This window comes from Sipha flava, unplaced genomic scaffold (assembly GCF_003268045.1).
Source record: "Sipha flava isolate LNK unplaced genomic scaffold, YSA_version1 65_pilon_pilon, whole genome shotgun sequence".
Taxonomy (NCBI): Eukaryota; Metazoa; Arthropoda; class Insecta; order Hemiptera; family Aphididae; genus Sipha; species Sipha flava.
The window spans coordinates 1,597,259-1,616,912 of record NW_020273605.1 but is presented as its reverse complement, the minus strand read 5'-3'; the positions used below and the strand labels follow the sequence as shown (position 1 = coordinate 1,616,912).

The 19,654-nt window shown below is 29.1% G+C and overlaps 2 protein-coding genes across 2 annotated transcripts; one reads left to right on the top strand and one right to left on the bottom strand.

The window, feature by feature from the left end:
• The first annotated feature begins 652 nt into the window (after positions 1–652).
• On the top strand, positions 653–9,851 carry LOC112691683 (sodium channel protein Nach-like). The gene is made up of 8 exons (XM_025566035.1): positions 653–781; positions 858–1,000; positions 1,497–1,650; positions 1,834–2,143; positions 3,977–4,033; positions 4,976–5,111; positions 7,696–7,814; positions 9,558–9,851. Exons 1-8 carry the CDS (start codon positions 737–739, stop codon positions 9,782–9,784), a joined length of 1,191 nt encoding a protein of 396 aa, XP_025421820.1. The 5' UTR covers positions 653–736; the 3' UTR covers positions 9,785–9,851.
• A 135-nt stretch (positions 9,852–9,986) lies between these two features.
• On the bottom strand, positions 9,987–19,343 carry LOC112691682 (uncharacterized protein DDB_G0284459). Its single transcript, XM_025566034.1, has 15 exons — positions 19,025–19,343; positions 15,429–15,618; positions 15,322–15,361; positions 14,792–15,000; positions 14,628–14,718; positions 14,471–14,559; positions 14,250–14,386; positions 13,998–14,181; positions 13,731–13,924; positions 12,050–12,209; positions 11,866–11,952; positions 11,686–11,778; positions 11,533–11,627; positions 11,329–11,477; positions 9,987–10,186 (listed from the first exon to the last, which is right to left on the bottom strand). The coding sequence occupies exons 2-15, from the start codon at positions 15,597–15,599 to the stop codon at positions 10,128–10,130; spliced, it is 1,758 nt and encodes a 585-aa protein (XP_025421819.1). The 5' UTR covers positions 15,600–15,618; positions 19,025–19,343; the 3' UTR covers positions 9,987–10,127.
• Between the last annotated feature and the right edge of the window lie 311 nt (positions 19,344–19,654).

Below are 19,654 nucleotides of genomic sequence, written 5' to 3'. Positions count from 1 at the left end.
ACGGATGATTTTGAAGTACAACTGAATTTTTTAAAAAAATTTTAATTTCAATTTTGATGAAACTATTCTAAACACACGATCATACTATTTTATTTATATGGTTGTAGTTTTACCTATAATAGATAAATATTTGTAAATATCGTTTGTTGTGTTTTATTTTTTTTAACATTTTCAACGTACATATTATCAAATTAATAGTTTTATAAATATATTGATATAACCAATATAAATATGCCGAATTTCTCAATAAGTTAACTCAACTGATAAAAAATATGAGCAAGTTTGTCATTAATTACTTACATGTTTATTCATAAATAATAATTAATAATACTTATAATAAAATAAAATATATTTACTTAAAATGTCATCATGGTACATAATACTTTCGAATAGTTGAGATTGGGATTTTATATAAACCTTATGATGTTATGTTTGTCATATATATTTGTATATTTGTATAGATTCGAATGCAATCAATTAAAATGAATCGTTGTGTTTAGATGGTAAAACATTTTTATAGATTATATTATTTCTACCAGCGCAAATATTCGTGAAAACAATCCAACCTAAATTACAATAAAATTATTTTGTATAACTAAATCGTACGGTTTTATTTGAAGTAAATACGAACATGATCCGAAATTGAGGAAAAAATACGAAAACTCTTTATACACGATGGGAATGTTACAATATCCGTACTACAAGGATCTGTCGGTTTTCTACGATAAAAAACGATATGATTAATTTACCTTTAGAGAACATCACCGACATTATGTTACAAGTAATACGTAATGCACGTATACAAAATATAACACTCAACTGTCGGAATTATTAACAACAGCGCACGCGTTTTACAGTTAATGCCGACTATTGATGAAATGTTCCACAGCTGTTATTGGAGAGGCACTGGGTTTAACTGTTCGGATTTAATACGGCTACAGCGTACCGAAGAAGGGTTTTGCTATTCGTTTAACAGCAAGACGTCGGAAAGAAGTGTTAAGTAAATCCGACGGAAGATTAACATTGTTTTGATTTTTATGCACTAAGGCAGTGCGTTACTTATATTACTGTAAACGTGATTGTTATCTACAACAATAACCAAGGGTGGCGTTTTAAGCGATAGTTATGATTTGATGTCTACCGAATAGAAAAGTAAAATCTACGGTTCTTTGTCGCGAAACAGATTTTGCTTGAACATGTTATACATAGATAAAATATTTACATATTATTCCGAATTATATATATCAGTGGTCTCAAACACGCGGACACACGGCCCGTGAGCCCTTTCGATGTGACTCGCGTTGAATATTTAGTACTTCAAAAATGTACTACAAAAATGAATTTGATCGAAAGAACCATACGACGTTGGTATATTTTGAATTTTTGTACAAAGATAACATTCGTTAGGGGGCCTAATTCATACGCTGCCGCCGGAGCCCGTTCCCGTCCAGCTACGCCATTGCGTGCGGTAAGACATTTACTTTATTTGCTTTCAGTGACAGTGAGTTCAACCCTCCGGTGGCCGGGCCGAACGACATGTTGATACCGCTCAGAAATAACGCCGCGGGCAAGATGACCGGGCTGGAACTGATCTTGAAGAGTCTGATCACCGAATACTCCCCGGTCGACACGCGGTCCAAGGGATTCAACGTACGCGCGCTTTATTCTGCAGGACGCATGCATGCATCGCGTTTTACCGCAAATAATTGATAACAATACTAATAACAATAATAATAATAATAATAACAATGATGATTGTTAACGATTATTAATTATTATTATCGTTATTATGCCACACGTAATCGCATAACGGTTCGATCGCCGTCGTTACAGATAATGGTGCACACGCCCGAAGATTTCCCAGACATTTCCGGCAGTTACAAGATCTATAGTGAAATCAACCAGTCGTCGCAGATATCGGTGAGCGTTAGCCACATCGGTGCGGACGAGTCGATCTACCGGCTCGGCGAAACGGACCGCAAGTGCTTCTTGTATGTAGAGAGGTCGGCGGCGCAGGTGAACTTGCCGTTGTACAGGAGCAACTCCGAGGATAACTGCTACAGCAGGTGCAGGCTAAGGACCACGAGAGAAATGTGTGGATGTGTCCCGTACTATTTCGACGTGGAACGCGAAGGACATGATGGTAATGTTCCGTCGTCCTGTGGTCTCGAACTTTATCGTGGTACACGCACACTGTTACCCAGCGTACAATTTTTGAACACATCGGCGCAGTTGTTGCACTACTCACAGTAGGGGATCTGGGAATATTAATTTTGTTTTTTATAATTTTTTTATAATTATAAATATAACCCCCAAAATCAATAATGATATAAAGTATACATTTTTATAGAAAAATGCAATCTTCTCGATTAATCACGCACGCAAATTAATTTAGAATATTGTGAGGACTGATATCGAAAATATGTAGTTGATCGGTCGTAAGTTTTTATTGTTTTTAATGTTGAAAAACTCCTTTCAGCTGTATCACCAAAAACTTGAATTGGTAAAATTCACCTGTAAACTTCTTCTAGTTCTTAAAACGATGCAGCCATGTTTTTAATTATGATACATATTTTCATCGAGTTTGATTCTGAAAGAAACATTTTTTTTACATTTTTTTTTATAGAATAGGTTAACCACGCAAAAAATTATGTATTATTATAAGAGGCACCGGTAGGTACGTAATATTCTACTGGTTTGTGTTTACGTTCACGATTATTATAGAAAGAAAAAAAATTATGCTTTAAATTAATGTTAAATCTTACAATAAATATATTGAAACAGTAATTTGGATAACAATGAATCGTTCAAATTGTTGTCAACCGGGTTAGTTAACTAAACATGATTCAACGCCGCATAGTCTTTTTTGTTGCATACTACTATCATTTTATCTTTTTAATTTTTAAATTGATTTTATAATTTTATTAATTAATAATTAAATAAACTTATAATTTAAATACAAATTACATGTTTTATTAAATATTAATACATTTAATCCAAAAGATCCATTTAATCTAGCGAAATAAATAACTAAGTTATTATACTTATTTTCGGTTTTTATGCTATAAGTCTTATAGTATAAGATATAATTCTTGCATAAATTTAAGCGAAAATTAACAGTGGTTAAAATTATAATAACGTGTAAATCTTACCTTAATAAAATGTGGTAAAAATGTCAAGTCTGAATAACCCTAGAACAATTATTTTCAGAATTACAGTAAAAATACTGAAAATCTTGCGCATTTTACAACTGGTTTTCTAAAACTGCTGTAACTTAGTCAATTTTGGACTTAGGAAGTTGATTAAGCTACCAACATTCATTAAAACGTTAGGCGAAAAATAAGTGGTTGCCAGTTAAGAAAAAAAAAATTGTACTGCGCTTGTTTAATAGAGTTTAAAAAGATCATAAAAATGGGTACTCTTATGCAATTAAAACATACTAAAAACATAATGAAAATCGCAGGTCTTTACGCGAAGGTAATAAGTGTTCTTAGTAAGCGTTTACGCACTGTATTTTTAATAGTCGTATAAAACGAATACAGTTATATTACAGCACATTATAAACCAGTGGTTTTCAACCGGTGCTCTACGATAAATCTATAGATAGTTTTATAAGTACCAGTATTATTTTACTTTACCAGTAATAGTTTACCAGTATTATTATCGGTATTCGATGAAAACTGATAGAACTTATCACGGATACGTACAATATAATTTATTGTTGGTAAGTCCGACGCAGCCGTCTCGATCGATCGGTTATACTAAAATATTTCACAATAATTAACCCTCTAATTGAGTAGACTGTAAACAGTGTACGCATATAACATTGTTCACGTTTTACATGGATTGGTGTACAGCGAACATTTTGTCGAAGACATTGTTAAAAATGTCGAAAACCACTGTTATGAACCAATATACTATACACCGTGATATTATTCTATTTAGCTTTCAACCGTATATTTATTTGTTTTCGCAGAAACCGAGTGGAAGTGTTGTGGGATTGAACACATTCAATGTTTGGGGAAAATGGACGGTACGTATGATTTACGCTTTAAAAACTTTGAGTGCGGTATACCTATTAGATATTGTAGATAACTTGACCGGGGTTCTTATCGTTCATTTTTTATTTTAATTTTATGTCTTACGAAAGATAATGCGAAAACATGTTTTTTTTTATCATATTTTACATACTTAATGGTTAAACATAAAAACGGTATTAAGACGCGTCCAGACGAAGCAGCTTTTGCCGCGCGGTAAATACGCGTCCACACGGTGCGGCATTTATTTCCCGAGCTGTTTGAAAGCTATGATAATAATATATTATTCATAAATACTAAAGAGTTGTGTCACTTTTAATGGGCAACGAAGTGCACGAGATCAGCAAGTAATCTATATTTTTGAATCTTAAAAAACATGAAATTAAAGATTTTTTAAAATTCATTATTGATCTTTGTATTTTTAATAACAGAGAATCTTCAGTATCGACATTTTGATAGAATAAAAGTTGTGTCTTCTGGAGATTACTACAAAAATCAGTTTTACCTCAGTGAAAAAAGTTTGTTCCGTTACTAATTACTTAAAAAATAATTTAAATACCAACTTAAAAAATGAGTACTGATGCCGCGTGGCTTTGCCGAAAATACATCCACAAAGACACGCGGCATAGGCGAACGGCTTTCCTTTGATGTAGACCGCCTATTAGGACTAATAGGAAATTATGCCGCGTGGCATCAAAAAAAAAGCCGCGGAAAATGTATTCACGTATTCGCACTCATGCCGCGAGGCAAAAGCTGCTCCGTCTGGACGCTCCTTTACAAATGGACAATTTTTCGAACAATAAAAATATTTACATTAAATCTATTGAAAAAAAAACATATACATCCGTACGTTTCTTCGAGTGAATTTCGTCAACACTGATCGCTAATAAAACGGTCGGCATAGACCGGTGGAATAATAACCGTTGGTCGTGTTTTAGTGCTCCAGCGCAACACCCAGCCACCGAAAGACGAGCCAGGATTTCCCGAGTGGAGCGTGCCCGTTTACATGAACTGCAGTTGCCCGCACCCGTGCTCATTTATCGGGTACACGACGGAAATGAAAATGTTTCCGAAGTACAGTAGTTTACGAATTAAAATCGTCCATTCAGCAATGCGTTTCCCGTGTGTAACGTGGCAGGTTTTCACGATAAATCGAACTTTCCTGGTCCGCGGAAAACCGGATGATCCGGAATTCTAAACGGATTTCACCTGTTTCGTCACACCCGATTAGACAATTCTGATCAACGTTTACCCGTAAACACGAGGAGCGTATTGCATCGCAAGCCGTGGTCGGGTGAGGGACGTAGCGAGGGGTTTGACTGGGCCGGGCTCCCCTTACGTTTACCCCGACCCATGGCCGGGTCGCCCCATCTAGATTCGTATACGAATTTTTTTTTATTAAGTGTCAAAAATCTATCGCCATAACCAAAGCTCGGAACTTAAAGCATTTGAATATTTTTTGAGAAAGTGGTGCACGTTAAAATTCTGATTCGATACAAATTCGATCTCCTTAGTGCCCAGAATTCAAATATAAACATTTTTGTTGCGTAGTTTTGCACATTTCGTTGTTTTTTACAGGAATTCGCATGTTTTAGGTTTACTTATACGTAATTATAATTTTTAAATGAGTATTTCATAGATTTAATGGAACAATTTTTTTTACAAATTCATAGTCCAACAAAAATTATTAGGTGTACGAATATGACAACCAAAATTCCACATTTTATATAATTCGAAGAAATTAATTAACTCATCGATGGCTGTTTTAATATTACTCCCGATGCAATTAACGATATTATTATCTCTACTGTAACGAGAAATTGTAGTTTATTGATTGTCGACGAATTAATTTTATCTAAATTTACCAAGGCATTATTATTTCACCATAGTGATGGTTAGTAAATGATCGTTATCAGTATTTAAAAATGTATACTCTGAATAGTTACCCAATTAATGTTTGATGAAGATTGTACAGTTTGTATAACGGGAAGACAACAATGTGTTCGGTGTTTATTACTTTCCCCGTGTACCAAATTTATGTAGATTGTATTTTATTCAACAAATTGCATATTTTCGCATATTTTCCAAATTTTTACTCCACATTATACCGCGTATTATGATGTTTTTTTAACGCATATGTACACGTATATTTGAGTACTTTTTAGCGAATAAAGTTCCGATGACAACTGTTCGACAACACGATTTATTGCGATTTCGATTATTACACAACTTATGCATGGATATATTATTATTACATTAAACGTTAAGTTCGCAGAACATACGTCATTTTAATTTTCAATACTGGGTCTGTTTGTAGTAGACATAAGGGCATAACACGTTTCCACCAAAAATAGACCTTTCCCTTTTCCACCAATACCCGTTTCCATCAAAAGTGTATCTTTCCCTTTTTCATCAATATCCGTTTCCATCAAGATAAAATACCTATACTTTTCATGAGATTTTCGGATTGATGTAAAATATATAAATATACACACAATCAAGGCCGTATCTGGGGGGGGGGGGTCCAGGGTGTCTAGATTCCCCCCGAAATGTCTTCAATATTTTAAGAATGTTTAAAATACTTATTTATTTTTAATACCAACATAAATATTTTCAGTCAAAAATGACTTAAGCTCCCATTAATCATTGACTGCTTTTAATTTAATATCATAATATCATATGAAAATATGATATTAATTTTAATAAAAGAAGATTAAATCTTTTTCTCTTATTTTTAACCAAATATCAAAAGTTAACATCTTAATTCAATAAAATTATAATATACATGTTTTGGAACCCTCCCGAAAAAAATTTCTAGATACGGCCTTGCACACAATATAATATATATTATACATTTATTGTACTTAATTGTATGTTAAACCGTTATCGTACTTACGCATGTACTTTTATGTCCATTAACCATTATAATATCTTAATAATCAAATACTTTAAGAATAAGTGAAAAGATGGCACAGTTTAAATAGTGCATTACAACTGCGTGTGTGTTAAAATAAAACATGCATTTTAAAATTTATAATTCTATGATGGCTAAAGTTATCGAAAGTAAACGTGGAAATAAAACGCTAGGACTAAACAACTTTAAATTTTTTATTGGATCAGTTAACAAATATCATATAATTTTGTATATAGTTACAATTTATATAACTAAGGTATCGTTTATCATAATATATTATTTTTTCATCTTTTTACATTTGACCATTTTTTTAAATAAAATTTAACATTTTCCAACCTATATTGTATATATTATATAATGCATTTACATTTATTGAATTAATAGTATATGTTAAATAAAGTTGATTCTGTGCTATAGCTTTTAATTTAAGCGTAGTATACAATTGTTTTAGTAAAAACGTGGTCAATATCTCATTTGGGGGAAACGGATATTAGTGGAAAAGGGAATGATACACTTTTAGTGGAAACGGGCATCACCCAGACATTATGTTAAGTGAGAACTAATGTCAAATGTGTCCTCTACGGGCTTTTTAAGTTTCAATTACGGAAAATTATATAAGGACTCGGAACCGTTGGCCACCCACTCACTCCTAAGATAGAGATTTTCCCCGGCCACGTGCCCGGCTGCAGATCGTTCAACGTACACACGGTTGTTAATGATAACGATTTTTCTTGTCCCGCACAGGGATTATATGGAATCGTCGTTGTTCCCGAACGCTTACATGCACATCGATATACACTACAAAGAACGGTTCGCCATCAGCTATCAACGGTTCATGAAGTACACCGTGCAGGATTTACTGGGTGAGCGTGCGAACACGGGTCTTAGCTAAAAAAACAAAAGTCGTGTCATTAAATAGTTGGAGATAGTACTGATCCATATAACAACTTTTTGATGAATTTTTTTGTACAGCATGAACTTTCATCGTGTCATCATGTGTCATAATTAAAGACTGGATATAATATCTTAGAATTGCACTAAAAATATGTTAATATTGTAATGAAAATTTATCGAAATTGCAACGAAAAACACATTTAAAATTACATAGTAAAATCTTATAAAATATATAATCATTAATTGCTTACTTAAATAATATTATGGACATTAATATAATACTAGTATATCCATTGCGAAAATTCGCAATAGATAATTTATCTATACAATTAAAAGTAAAGGAACAAATCAATAAATGAGTATAAAATTGAAAAACATATCGAAATGACAGAGTGTTTATTAAAATATATGTTCTGCAGCATTAGGATAGACTATTTATGAGAGGGTGTAATTATTACATAAAATCATTTTACGGTGCTTCCTTCCAAACAATATTAGCTAATATAAATAATAGTATTAGTGTTTGTGAGTAGTTTGTTGTTATATCACTGGGTAAGAGCCAACGAGAATGCAGTATTTAAAAAAATTTCAGTAAAGTTGATTATGCACACATAATTTTCCTCAAACTCAATAAATTTAAGCAGTTAATAGCTCAAAATAAAAAGCTTGATCCACTGAGTGTTCTGAGAGTGAAACGATCAAGATTCATTTATTAGAAGAGGAGCTATGAGAATTCGAATGTTGCTTGAGTGAATGTGTTTCCTAAGAAATGTACAGGGAAGAATTGTGTTGGTGGAAGTCAAGTAAATTTCAATGATTGATGACATATCTGTATCTAAATACCTTTCGTTAAAAAAAAAAAAAATGAAGGAAATCGGCCGGATAGAACGGCCAGACGAACTGACTTTGGTTTTCATAAATTTTTTTTATATACAAGATTTACAAAATATATAATTTTTCTGAATTAAAATTTATAATTATAAATTATAAATTATTATAATTAAACATAATTATATATTATATATATATTATATACATCTCTAAATAGTGTTCTTGAAAATTAAATCATCTGTTACTTAAAATATGTTTATGTAATGAAAAAGTACGTTAAACTTCCACACTTGTTATTGGTGCATATTTAAAATAATTTAAAAATTTGATGTCATATCTAAATTAACATTATGATTTCCTGTCACAACCCCAGAGTAAGTTTTAATAATTTTATATCCTTCATTTTTTTCTAAAACATATTTTATCTTTATATCTTTAACTATTTTCTCATTGGGACCGGAAATATTTATCAAAATAATTTCAATTTCAATAAATATGTTTAAACTATATAAGTAATTGACTATTTGATACTTCTAAACTTATATAATTTTAAAAATACTAAACTACATTTAACTACAAGTAAAAATGTATGTCATAGTTATATTTTTATTGTAAAATTACTTTAGAAATAATAATTTGTTTATTTTGTCATGTGAAGTATACAAAAAATTAAATTAAATAGGAAGACTGTAATTAATCCGATTCGTAAACATATTTGATTTTCCTGGTATCAATAAAAAGTTGCAATATCTATTATATCCGGTCTTTGGTCATAATGCTGTACATAAAATAAACTTAAGTGGTCAAATATACATACCATAATAATATATATCTAAACCTTCAATATCTAGTTAGTAAAATTGATTTTTTCTGTACATTAGTAACGTTTGGAGGGATGGCAAGTTTGTTTCTTGGTTGCAGTTTAGTCAGCCTAATGGAGATCTTTTGTGTAATCTACAAATCTCTACTGATGCTAAAACATAAATACACCAAAGTAGATACGGTTTCGAGAAAACAACAATTTATGTCTTGCCATCGGAATCATGCACTACATTTCAGTAAACTTCTATACAAACCACCCTATAAGAAATCATCAACTGTCCGTTAAAATGCTCAATATGAAAATAAAAAAAATTAATCAATTCTTTGGAGGATATTAATAGTAATAAATTAACGTATTAAATGGTATAATATTATATTTTCAAAACGAGAAAATAACTTAATTTATATATAAATATAGCATAATAATACTGATTATTTATATTTTAAAGAAGTATTATTTAACAAGTAATTTAAAACTATTATCAATTATTTAAAATAAAATATTACACTATCATACTTTATCACACGGTAAATTTGGCATTGCAATAATATAACATAAAAATTAAAAAAAAAAAAAAACAAAACAATACATAAAGTTTTATGTTATTTGGAGTTCATTAAAAATAAGTTCAATCGTCTGAATTATTTTCTCTACAATCAGAGTCTTTGAACAACACGTTTTCAAGTACTAAAAAAAAAGAAAAGTAAAAATTAGTAAATAAATACAAGCAAATATTTAACACAGAAATAATCACTATTTGATTACATAATGTATATTTTATTATAATATTTTGATTCTAACCTACTTTAAATTATATATTTTTTATAAAGTCTTGAAAGTAAAAATTGTAAAACTACTCAATTATAGCAACTACCATATCAACTACTTAAAATTTGTTTAATAAGATATTCATCCAAAATACTCTTTGGCTTTAACTTTTAAACAAATTTGATTCAAATATCATGGAATATATATATATATTTTTAAAAATAACCAATACTTTCAAATACTAAGTTATATGGATATAAAATTTATAAATATGGTATAAAACATTAATATAAACTGGTAATTTATTTTTATGATTACATTTGATAATTAATTTTAACATTGGTAAAGTTAAAATAAATAAATATAATGAAACATTTTAGTTAGGCTTAACACAGGAAAATTAATATTCTTTATAAAAAGCGTTAAAGAAGAATTTAATTTAATTTACATTTTGATTATAATGTTACAAATTAACAAATTACAATTTTTAGGAAGTAAAACCAAATTAAATAAATAAATTGTAATATATGATTAACTATACATATTTTATTGAGAGTTTTTAGTGTAATGGTACATTAATTATCATGAACAGGGCTATTAGGAAAACAATAATTTGAAAAAGAAAATTAGATGTAAGTTTTTAAAATAATTAGGTTGTACTCAATAACACTCTTACAAAACATGATATTTGAAGTAATATTATTAGAATTAAAATATTTACAAAATATGTACACTTTATGTAATACTGAAAATATCTTGTGATTATGTTAAATCTCAATAAACAAATTTCATTTAACAAAATGTTACAATCTATTTAATACATTATTATTTATATTCAAATATAAACTTTGTTATATGATTATAATATAAATATATTCTTATAGTGTTTGTTAATTATACTGTAAACTCAATTGCCCTTTATTGGGTGTAGATGAAATATTATTATTATTACAACATTTAAATTATCAGATACTCTAATGGGCATATTTAAATAGTTTAATAGTTAATAATAATTTAAGACAGCCAAATGTTTGTATTATTTTGTAGTATTTACTACTTACTTCTTAATATATTATCCACACAGTTAATATTAGTTGCTGAAACTGACATTCCCCATGATTTCATTGGAACATGGTATGTATCATCCATTAAATCTATGCTTGCAATACCCCGGGTGAGTTCTATATCATCATATTCAGGTAACTCCGTCCTAATAAAAATAATACTATAAATACTAGAATACTATGTTAGGAAATATTACAAACCTCATCCTTTTTATAAGTTCAATACCACGTTTTTTGACTTTATATGATAAATGAACCATATCTAATGAGTCTTTGTCATCAAACATAGCATCGGGCTGAAAGTGAAATTTATTATTAGCACAGTTTTAAAGAAAAGTTTTAATAACTTTTTACCATTGAACTGACATCTAGAGATGAACTCGTTGAGCTATTAAATGCAGACATGGATTTATGCAAAAACGTAGGTGAACCGTTATGTGCTGATGTCTATATTACAATATAGTAAAAATGATAAAAACATAAATAAAAAATATATATGTATATTAAATATATTGTAAATAAATTTTAACCAACCAAAGTAGGAAGCATCGCCAGTGATGAGTTTGCCGATGATGAAAGATTTTCATTTTTTGACAGTGGAGGTGAATGATCTCTTGATGTCTAAATTAGTAGCAAAATAAAACCATTAGACTTCAGTAATTATCAGCCATTATTCCAATATATTTATTTAGATAAAAAAACATTATTATAGACTCACTGCTGGTGGCTGTGGTAATTTATGCCAGTCATCAACGTGTTGGTAAAAATGTAAACTTTTTTGTTCCCATGCATCACTGTCATCTTCATGGGAAAAACCATCTCTGCCATGGAAAGATGCAGATCTCAACACAGGATTACCAGAATTGTCAACACTTTTTCTGTGTAAGCAAATATAATAAGATATATATACTTTACTGGCAATTTGGATAATTCAGGTATTTTGCAAAATGCCTAGGCATTATGCAAAATGCCAATTTTTTTTTTAGGTAAATGTAGTAAGCTCAAGGCTAGGCGTATTTTATAATCAGCATTTAATTAATCAATATTTAATAATCAAAAATAACTTATTACGCATATTAATAAATTCGCCAAGGTCCAGCTAAATTTAATAATCAAAATAATATTTTGATTATTTAATAGATTAAAATAGATAATATATTAAATTCGCATATACGCAGGAAAACCAGGGTAAAGGTGAAAACAACAAGTAGTTTCACGTCTTTACATAATAATGCTCAATAGAGGGCAAAATAAAGTAATATTAGAATTAGGCCATTTTTACGTCATTTGAGCATTTAGAATTATTCAGATGTAGATAGGTAGTTAGACTGATCATTTCCCCTGTTAAATAAATTATTGCTCGTCGTGGACATTGTAACAGCCACATCGTCGCGAGTAATAATTCTCTACCTAGTTTTTAACTGTTATTAATATTTTGTGTTTATTCTAAGTGTTAAATCAATAAACCAGTAATTTTTCTAAGTATTTAATTAAGAGTGTTCAATTATTAATATTACCTATCTCTCTCAACACGTCTCAAGATTACGTACAACGTGCTACGTCGTTAAATAATTAATGTGTTACCGATCGTAGTGTCCTGCACAACGATCACCACATAAAGTACAAAACATTTTATTATATGTTATATTACATTAAGATTCTTATAATTATTATACATTATTATGATTATTATTGTACATTATTACTCATATTACAGACAAAATTTAATTGTTATCTATTATTATATTATTACTATAATATAAATATTTTACTTAAACTATTATTTACTTATTATAACATGTTGTAGAAAAGTGACAATTTGAAGTGCACAAAATGTTATTTTTAAGGCAAATACAATTTTTATTTTGACACTTGGACTTAAAAACACATTTTAAAAATCCTTGATCAATTTTTGTGGATTGAATTTTTATCAACTCATTATACTGTTCATCAGATAAAAAACTAGTATTAGTCACCAAATTTTTAAAAAAAGTTTGTAGTTGGTTATAAAAATTTTACTTCATATTAATCATATGCATAGTTGCAACACCAAAACGAGACATGAAAATGAGAAAAATTACGATATTTTAATAAAATTATTGATACGTTCAATATTGTACCTCAGAATTATAGTAATAAAAGAATATTAATCTTTATTGCGTTGAATCGTGCATGCACATTTATGATTAATGATAAGTAAAGTCATTAGTTATTACTATTAATTACTTAGTAGGTTATTATTAAGTTAATTAGGCGAAGCCCAATTTTGTTTGTTTTCATCATATTGCCTACTCCACATTTAGCATTATACATAATACCTAGGCATTTTGCAAAATATTGGATTATCCATATTGCCGGTAACATATATATATATATATATATATTAAATAATAAATTACTCCTTAGAAAACGACTGTTTTTGTTGATCTTTTTTTTTCCCTTGAGCAGCTGCTTTCATTGGATCATAATTTTTACGACGTTTCCAATTTTCCAATTCTGTTTCTTTGTTAGGTGTTTGGATTTTATTACAAAGTATACTAGAATTCCATTTTTTTTTTGACGATAAATTTTTACGAGCAGACAACAATGGTGACTGAAATTATAGAAGAGTCAATTAAAATTATTTTTTATTGCATTTGGTTGGGAAAAAAAATAATCTTTTATACTGAATTTGGTTGAGGTGCTCTAGATGTTCTTAGACTATAACGTCCACAATCAACTCTTGACAGCGAAGAACTTAAATTTGGGGTTGACTGCTTGTATAAATTAGGTTTATCGTTGGCAGTTTTTGGTTCAACTTTTTTTTTAGTCGTATCTTGTAATGGCTTTGAAAACCTATCACGGCGCAAACTGAAATAATTCAATGTTATTTTTGGTATCAATAATTTAATTTTGAAAACTGTAAATAAATCACATACTTAAATGTACGGTTATATTGAATAGAGGCATGACTAGTTTTGTCTACTTTAGCTTCCAAAATAGATACACAATTTTCTGCATCTTTTAGTAATAATCTGGTATCATCATCACTGCTTGCACTTTTGACACTGTTTTCCTATAGCATTGAAATAAAATAAATGAGTACATATAATATATGTGTTTGAATGTTCGTTCATTTTTTTTTTTACAAAATACATACACTCAAGTCTTTTATACTAGATGCATGGGGAAGTGGAATATTTGATTTTCTTGTATGCTTTGGTAAAATTGGCGAATTTGGTTTGAAATCTAAAAAAAAAAAAAAATTATTATTTATGAATAATCATTGAAATCAATGAATTCATTATTAAATTTACCAGATTTTGGAAGAGGCAATGCACTTGAATAAGAAGTTTTGTTTTGATTCAATTTTGAATGCCATTCATTGACCCAACTAGATCGTAATTTCTATAAAAACAAATATATTCAGAAAAGAAAAAAAAACATACTTTTTTTAAATAAATTTAAAAAGATTTATCACCTTAACCATTGAATTTGATTTCTTAAAATCATCAATATTATCATCACAATCAAGCAATGGTTCAGATTTATTATCACTGGTCAAATCATTTCGCTCAATAATATAAGTACCTGTACTACCAGTATCACTATTGGAAGAGGAATCATTATCACAATCATTTATTTCTTGGTAATTTTTGTGAACTGGGCTAGAATAAGATACTCCATTGCCTAAAAAAATAAAATAAAATAAAGAATTGTGTAAAAAAAATTAAATAAATAAATTTATGATTAGTTAAGTTTCTAAATGTTATTACATTTTAATACTGTATGAACCAATACAAATTTTTACTCTCTTACAATTGTCATAAAAGTTCAAAATCTAAATTTTTATTTTTTTTATTATGAATTATATTTACGTGTAAGGCAGAGTGTAAGGTATACAATACTACATATACACAATTTTATTTTTTCAAAAATAGCATTATACTTAAATCTTTATTTTAAAATTTTTTATTTATTTTCATTAAACAGTATTATTTATAAACTCACCTCGAGAATTGGACATTGTAGTTAAATTATCTACTTTTGACTAAAAAAAAAAAAAGTATTTAAATTAATTCATTGTATTCATATCAAAATTTTTTAATTATTAATACCACTGTTGGTTGGAAAACATTGTTAACGGGCAATGATAAATTTCGTTGATGTCTACGGGCAAAATTGTTAGTAGTAGATAAATGTTCTCCATTTTCAACTGAGGAATCTCTTGCTTTTGGCTCGTTCATTCTTGATGATGATTGTTCTCTCCATTTATAATCTGAATTCATGTTTTATCCTCATGTAAGCCTAAAAATAATAATTTAGATTTAGTAATTAATTTAAATACTATGATAAACAATCAATCAAATATGAAAATTTGTCATAATTAAAACCTTTGGTTTGAATGAACATACTATAAGTGATTGAAATAGATAAACATTTACCATGGATGAAAACAACACTTAAAAGTATAGCATAGCTAATAAATAGATTAATTACTCATGGACTAATAATATTATGTATATATTTTAGACATCATAAATACTATCAAAAAAGCTATTGAATAAACGTTTAAAAACTGATTTTTTCAAGAATCTATTTTTATTTTAGAAGTTGTTAAACTGGCTTGCACACTAAAATTTCATTTTTGTGACTCAATTTGCTTATTTTTTAATCAAGTCATACACTTTAATATTAAAGAGTTAATTATTTACATATATTTGTTAACATTTCTAAATTAACTGTAAGTTACTACTTATTTTTATAAATTATATTATAATATTGTAAGAAATTTTTACACAGAGAATTTAGAAACACATTATCAAATTTAAAATTAAAATATAACATTTACAACCACAGTGTAAATATTTTTCAATAACTATTTATATATATATAACTATTTTATGTTATAAATGTAACTATCTTTTTTAGTTTTTATCACTATATCATTATAATTGTATGGTCTGTATTCTTTATGTTTATTTACTTAAAATAGAATAATAATAATTACTTAGTACAACAAATATTGTTCCATTAAATTTCAAAACCATGATAAAATGTAATAAGTAGTACAAAATAATTAGTTACTGTCACAATAAGCAAGGAAATAAAATCAAGGTAAAAATATTATAAATTAATTTGAATAAAAATAGTTTTACTCTGATAAATTAAAAATCAAAAAGTTAGATAGTTAACCTAACCAAAAATATTTATGATTTTGTTATACTTTAACTAGTCAATAATCAAAAAAAAAAACAATATGAAAGTATTTTATTTTTAGGTATGCAATTTTATATCAAAATCAAAATTAATATTTTTACATATTTTTTTTAACTTATGTTCATAATAACTAAAATTTATATTTAACAAAGCAATATATTTCAGAAATTTTTTTATCATGTACACATAGGTTGGCTATATATACTTAGGTTTTTTATATTGATTTTAATTAAAAAAAATTTCAGTATAAAAATCATAAAATAAAATATTAACTATTTATGTAAAATTTAGTAAATACATAGTTTTGTAATGTAAGATTATATAATCAAATATTTTTTGGTATTTCATTGAGGTATTAAAAATATTAAATGATACAACAATTGGAATTAAAATAATATACATAGTACATATTGAAAGAATTTAATTGTTATAGTAAGAAAATATTTTAAAAGTAAAAGGTAAAGGTTATCTAATTAAGAAAAATGAGCAAATGTGATAAACTTATTTTTATTATTTTTCTTATTGTTTTACTACATTAAAACAAATAAGTAGGCCTAACTTATAATTCTATTTAAAAGAATACTAAGATTAATTAGTATTATTCGCTTTTTAAAATTAGTTCTGACCTTCTGTTTCACTAGATTAATTTTTTATAGATGTAACTGTATAGTTTATATACGTAAACATATGAATAAATTAATTAAAAATTCAAACTAAACAAGTAGTTCTAAAATATAATTAACAGGATAATTATATTTTGAATAAATAACTATCATATTACTTCGTATAATTCAATAATTGTTTTAAACTAATTACCTAGATAAGTAATATAATTTACAAATATATACATGGACATAAAAAATTAAAAACATACCTATAATTTTATTTATAAGAATAAACAAGTATTTAAGTTTCAAAAATTTGAAAAAAAGCTCGTTTTTATTATAGTTATTTATAAAATTATTTGAATATGCTTATATATTTATTTGAAAGTACAAATTATATATTGAAATTAATAGGTACTAATCATTGATAAGTTAGAACTCTTAAAACCATAAAACCATATACTATGAACATTTCCTTGTTTAAAAATACATTTACAGTATTCGAACAATAAAATAAATTAAAAAATATACAATGCATAAAATTATAATCAAATATTAAATATTTAACTAAAATATTTAAATTAAAAGTATTATAAATAATTTTTTTTTAGGATGTTTCTTAAAATTTTTGTGGTGGAAATATTCTCATTCAAAAATGTTTAAATTAAATACAATTTATACAATATGTCCAAAACTAAACTTTAATAAAAATTATTTATTAAATATTTACATTAAGTATAGTTTGAAAATGTTATTTAATTAACTTTATATTGAAAATTAAATGTAGGCCACTTCCTTGTGATATATTTAATTCTCTGAAATAATCATTGACGTAAATAAAATAAATTATTTTTATGTATAATGAATGTATAATGAGTTTAAGAATCTTGACAGTTATATTTTATATCTTGTTTAAAATTAAGTTAACAATACTTATTGAATGGATAATATATTTTTAAATAATTTAGTTTATCCAACATCATTTTCTTTTTAATTACTAAAATATTTTACGAAATATTTCATAAGTACTTTGAATATATTTCATTATTTTATAACATATTATAGTAACTCGGGTTTAAGTAATAAATTGAATAGTCAACATAGTGTTTGTGCTCGTAAAGTAATACTACTAACACTATGTATCAATTGTTTTAACAGATATGATTTTGGTTTTTAGTACAACAAAATATCACATCCTTGGGAGAGCTTTGAACTAATTAAATTAGTTTAAAATCAATGTTGGCATTTTTATGAGAAATGAGATAAAAAATTAACAACCTTTGAACACGTTATATATTGTTTAGATGAAGACGCATATAAATCTGCCAAGTATCTAGAGCATAATATCCATCTACCCCAATATGCCATAGAGAGCTAAGTAATTCTAATCAGAATGCAGGAAAAGCAACAAAACCGTAAAATAAACAGAATCACATGGAAGACCGGACATGTCTATAAGTCAACAGTTTGATCTTGACACACGGCACTGGCTGTCAGGTGAGCTGTTAGCAAATTTATCGTTTTGGCTAGAAGATTACAAAACGTCAAGGGTCCAACTATGTGCTAGTAGGTGAGACAGGAAAATGTTTGATTAATTTTTTTTAACTAGTGCCAACAAAAGCGACAGATCACTTTGATTGTTTCTCGATCTAACACCTTTGAGTTGGAGAGGAGGGTTTCGCATATGACGGAAACGCTCCGTGAAATAAGCCGTGTGAGTACTGGTGTGAAATAAGTGGTAACGGTCGCGAACAGACCTGAGCAACGAACAAATATGTTTGGAACCGGAGTAGTAATAAGCAAAAACCGAACCGGACGAGGGGTCTGGAAGTCATGCAATGGGCGCGAGCACCGGACCGGGAGTTTTTCCCATCGCTGTCTCCACTCACCTCGGATCTCTTCGTCGCTCGTTCTACCCGTCGGACATGACCGGTAGTGACGTGTTCGGTCGGTGCATCCAATGAATCGCAGCAGCAGCAACTCTCGGCAGTCGACCGGCCCCACGGGCGTGTTCCGTGCGACGGAAGGAGTTTCGCGAGTGTAACGGTACGAGGAAACGATCACGAGGACGGCGTGGCCCTGCGTTGGAGCCGCGCGACGACGGTCGTGTGGCGGGAACGCGGTCGCAGCAGTGCGTCGAGCGCGAGTTCGAGAGCGATCGCGGTGGTTGCCGTACTGCGGCCGCAGATGCCGCCGCGGTATTATCAGGCGACGATCGACCACGGCTCTTATCACGCGCGAGCGCTGCGCGTCATGGAGGAATGCGCGCGTGTGCCCCCGCCACCGCAGCCGTCGACGACGACAACACGACTTGCGACTACGGACGGCGGCACAATGGGCGGCGGTCGGTAACGGGTATCGGTTCGCGTGTTTCCAACGAACGCGTTGTTGCGCACGTAGGGCACGTCGCAATCCATAGGCGACGGACGCGCGTTGTCTATGCGACACCGCGTACATTGCGACGAGAGAGCATCGGGTCGCGGGCGGTGCTCGGATAATCTTGCGTCGTTACGGCTGTT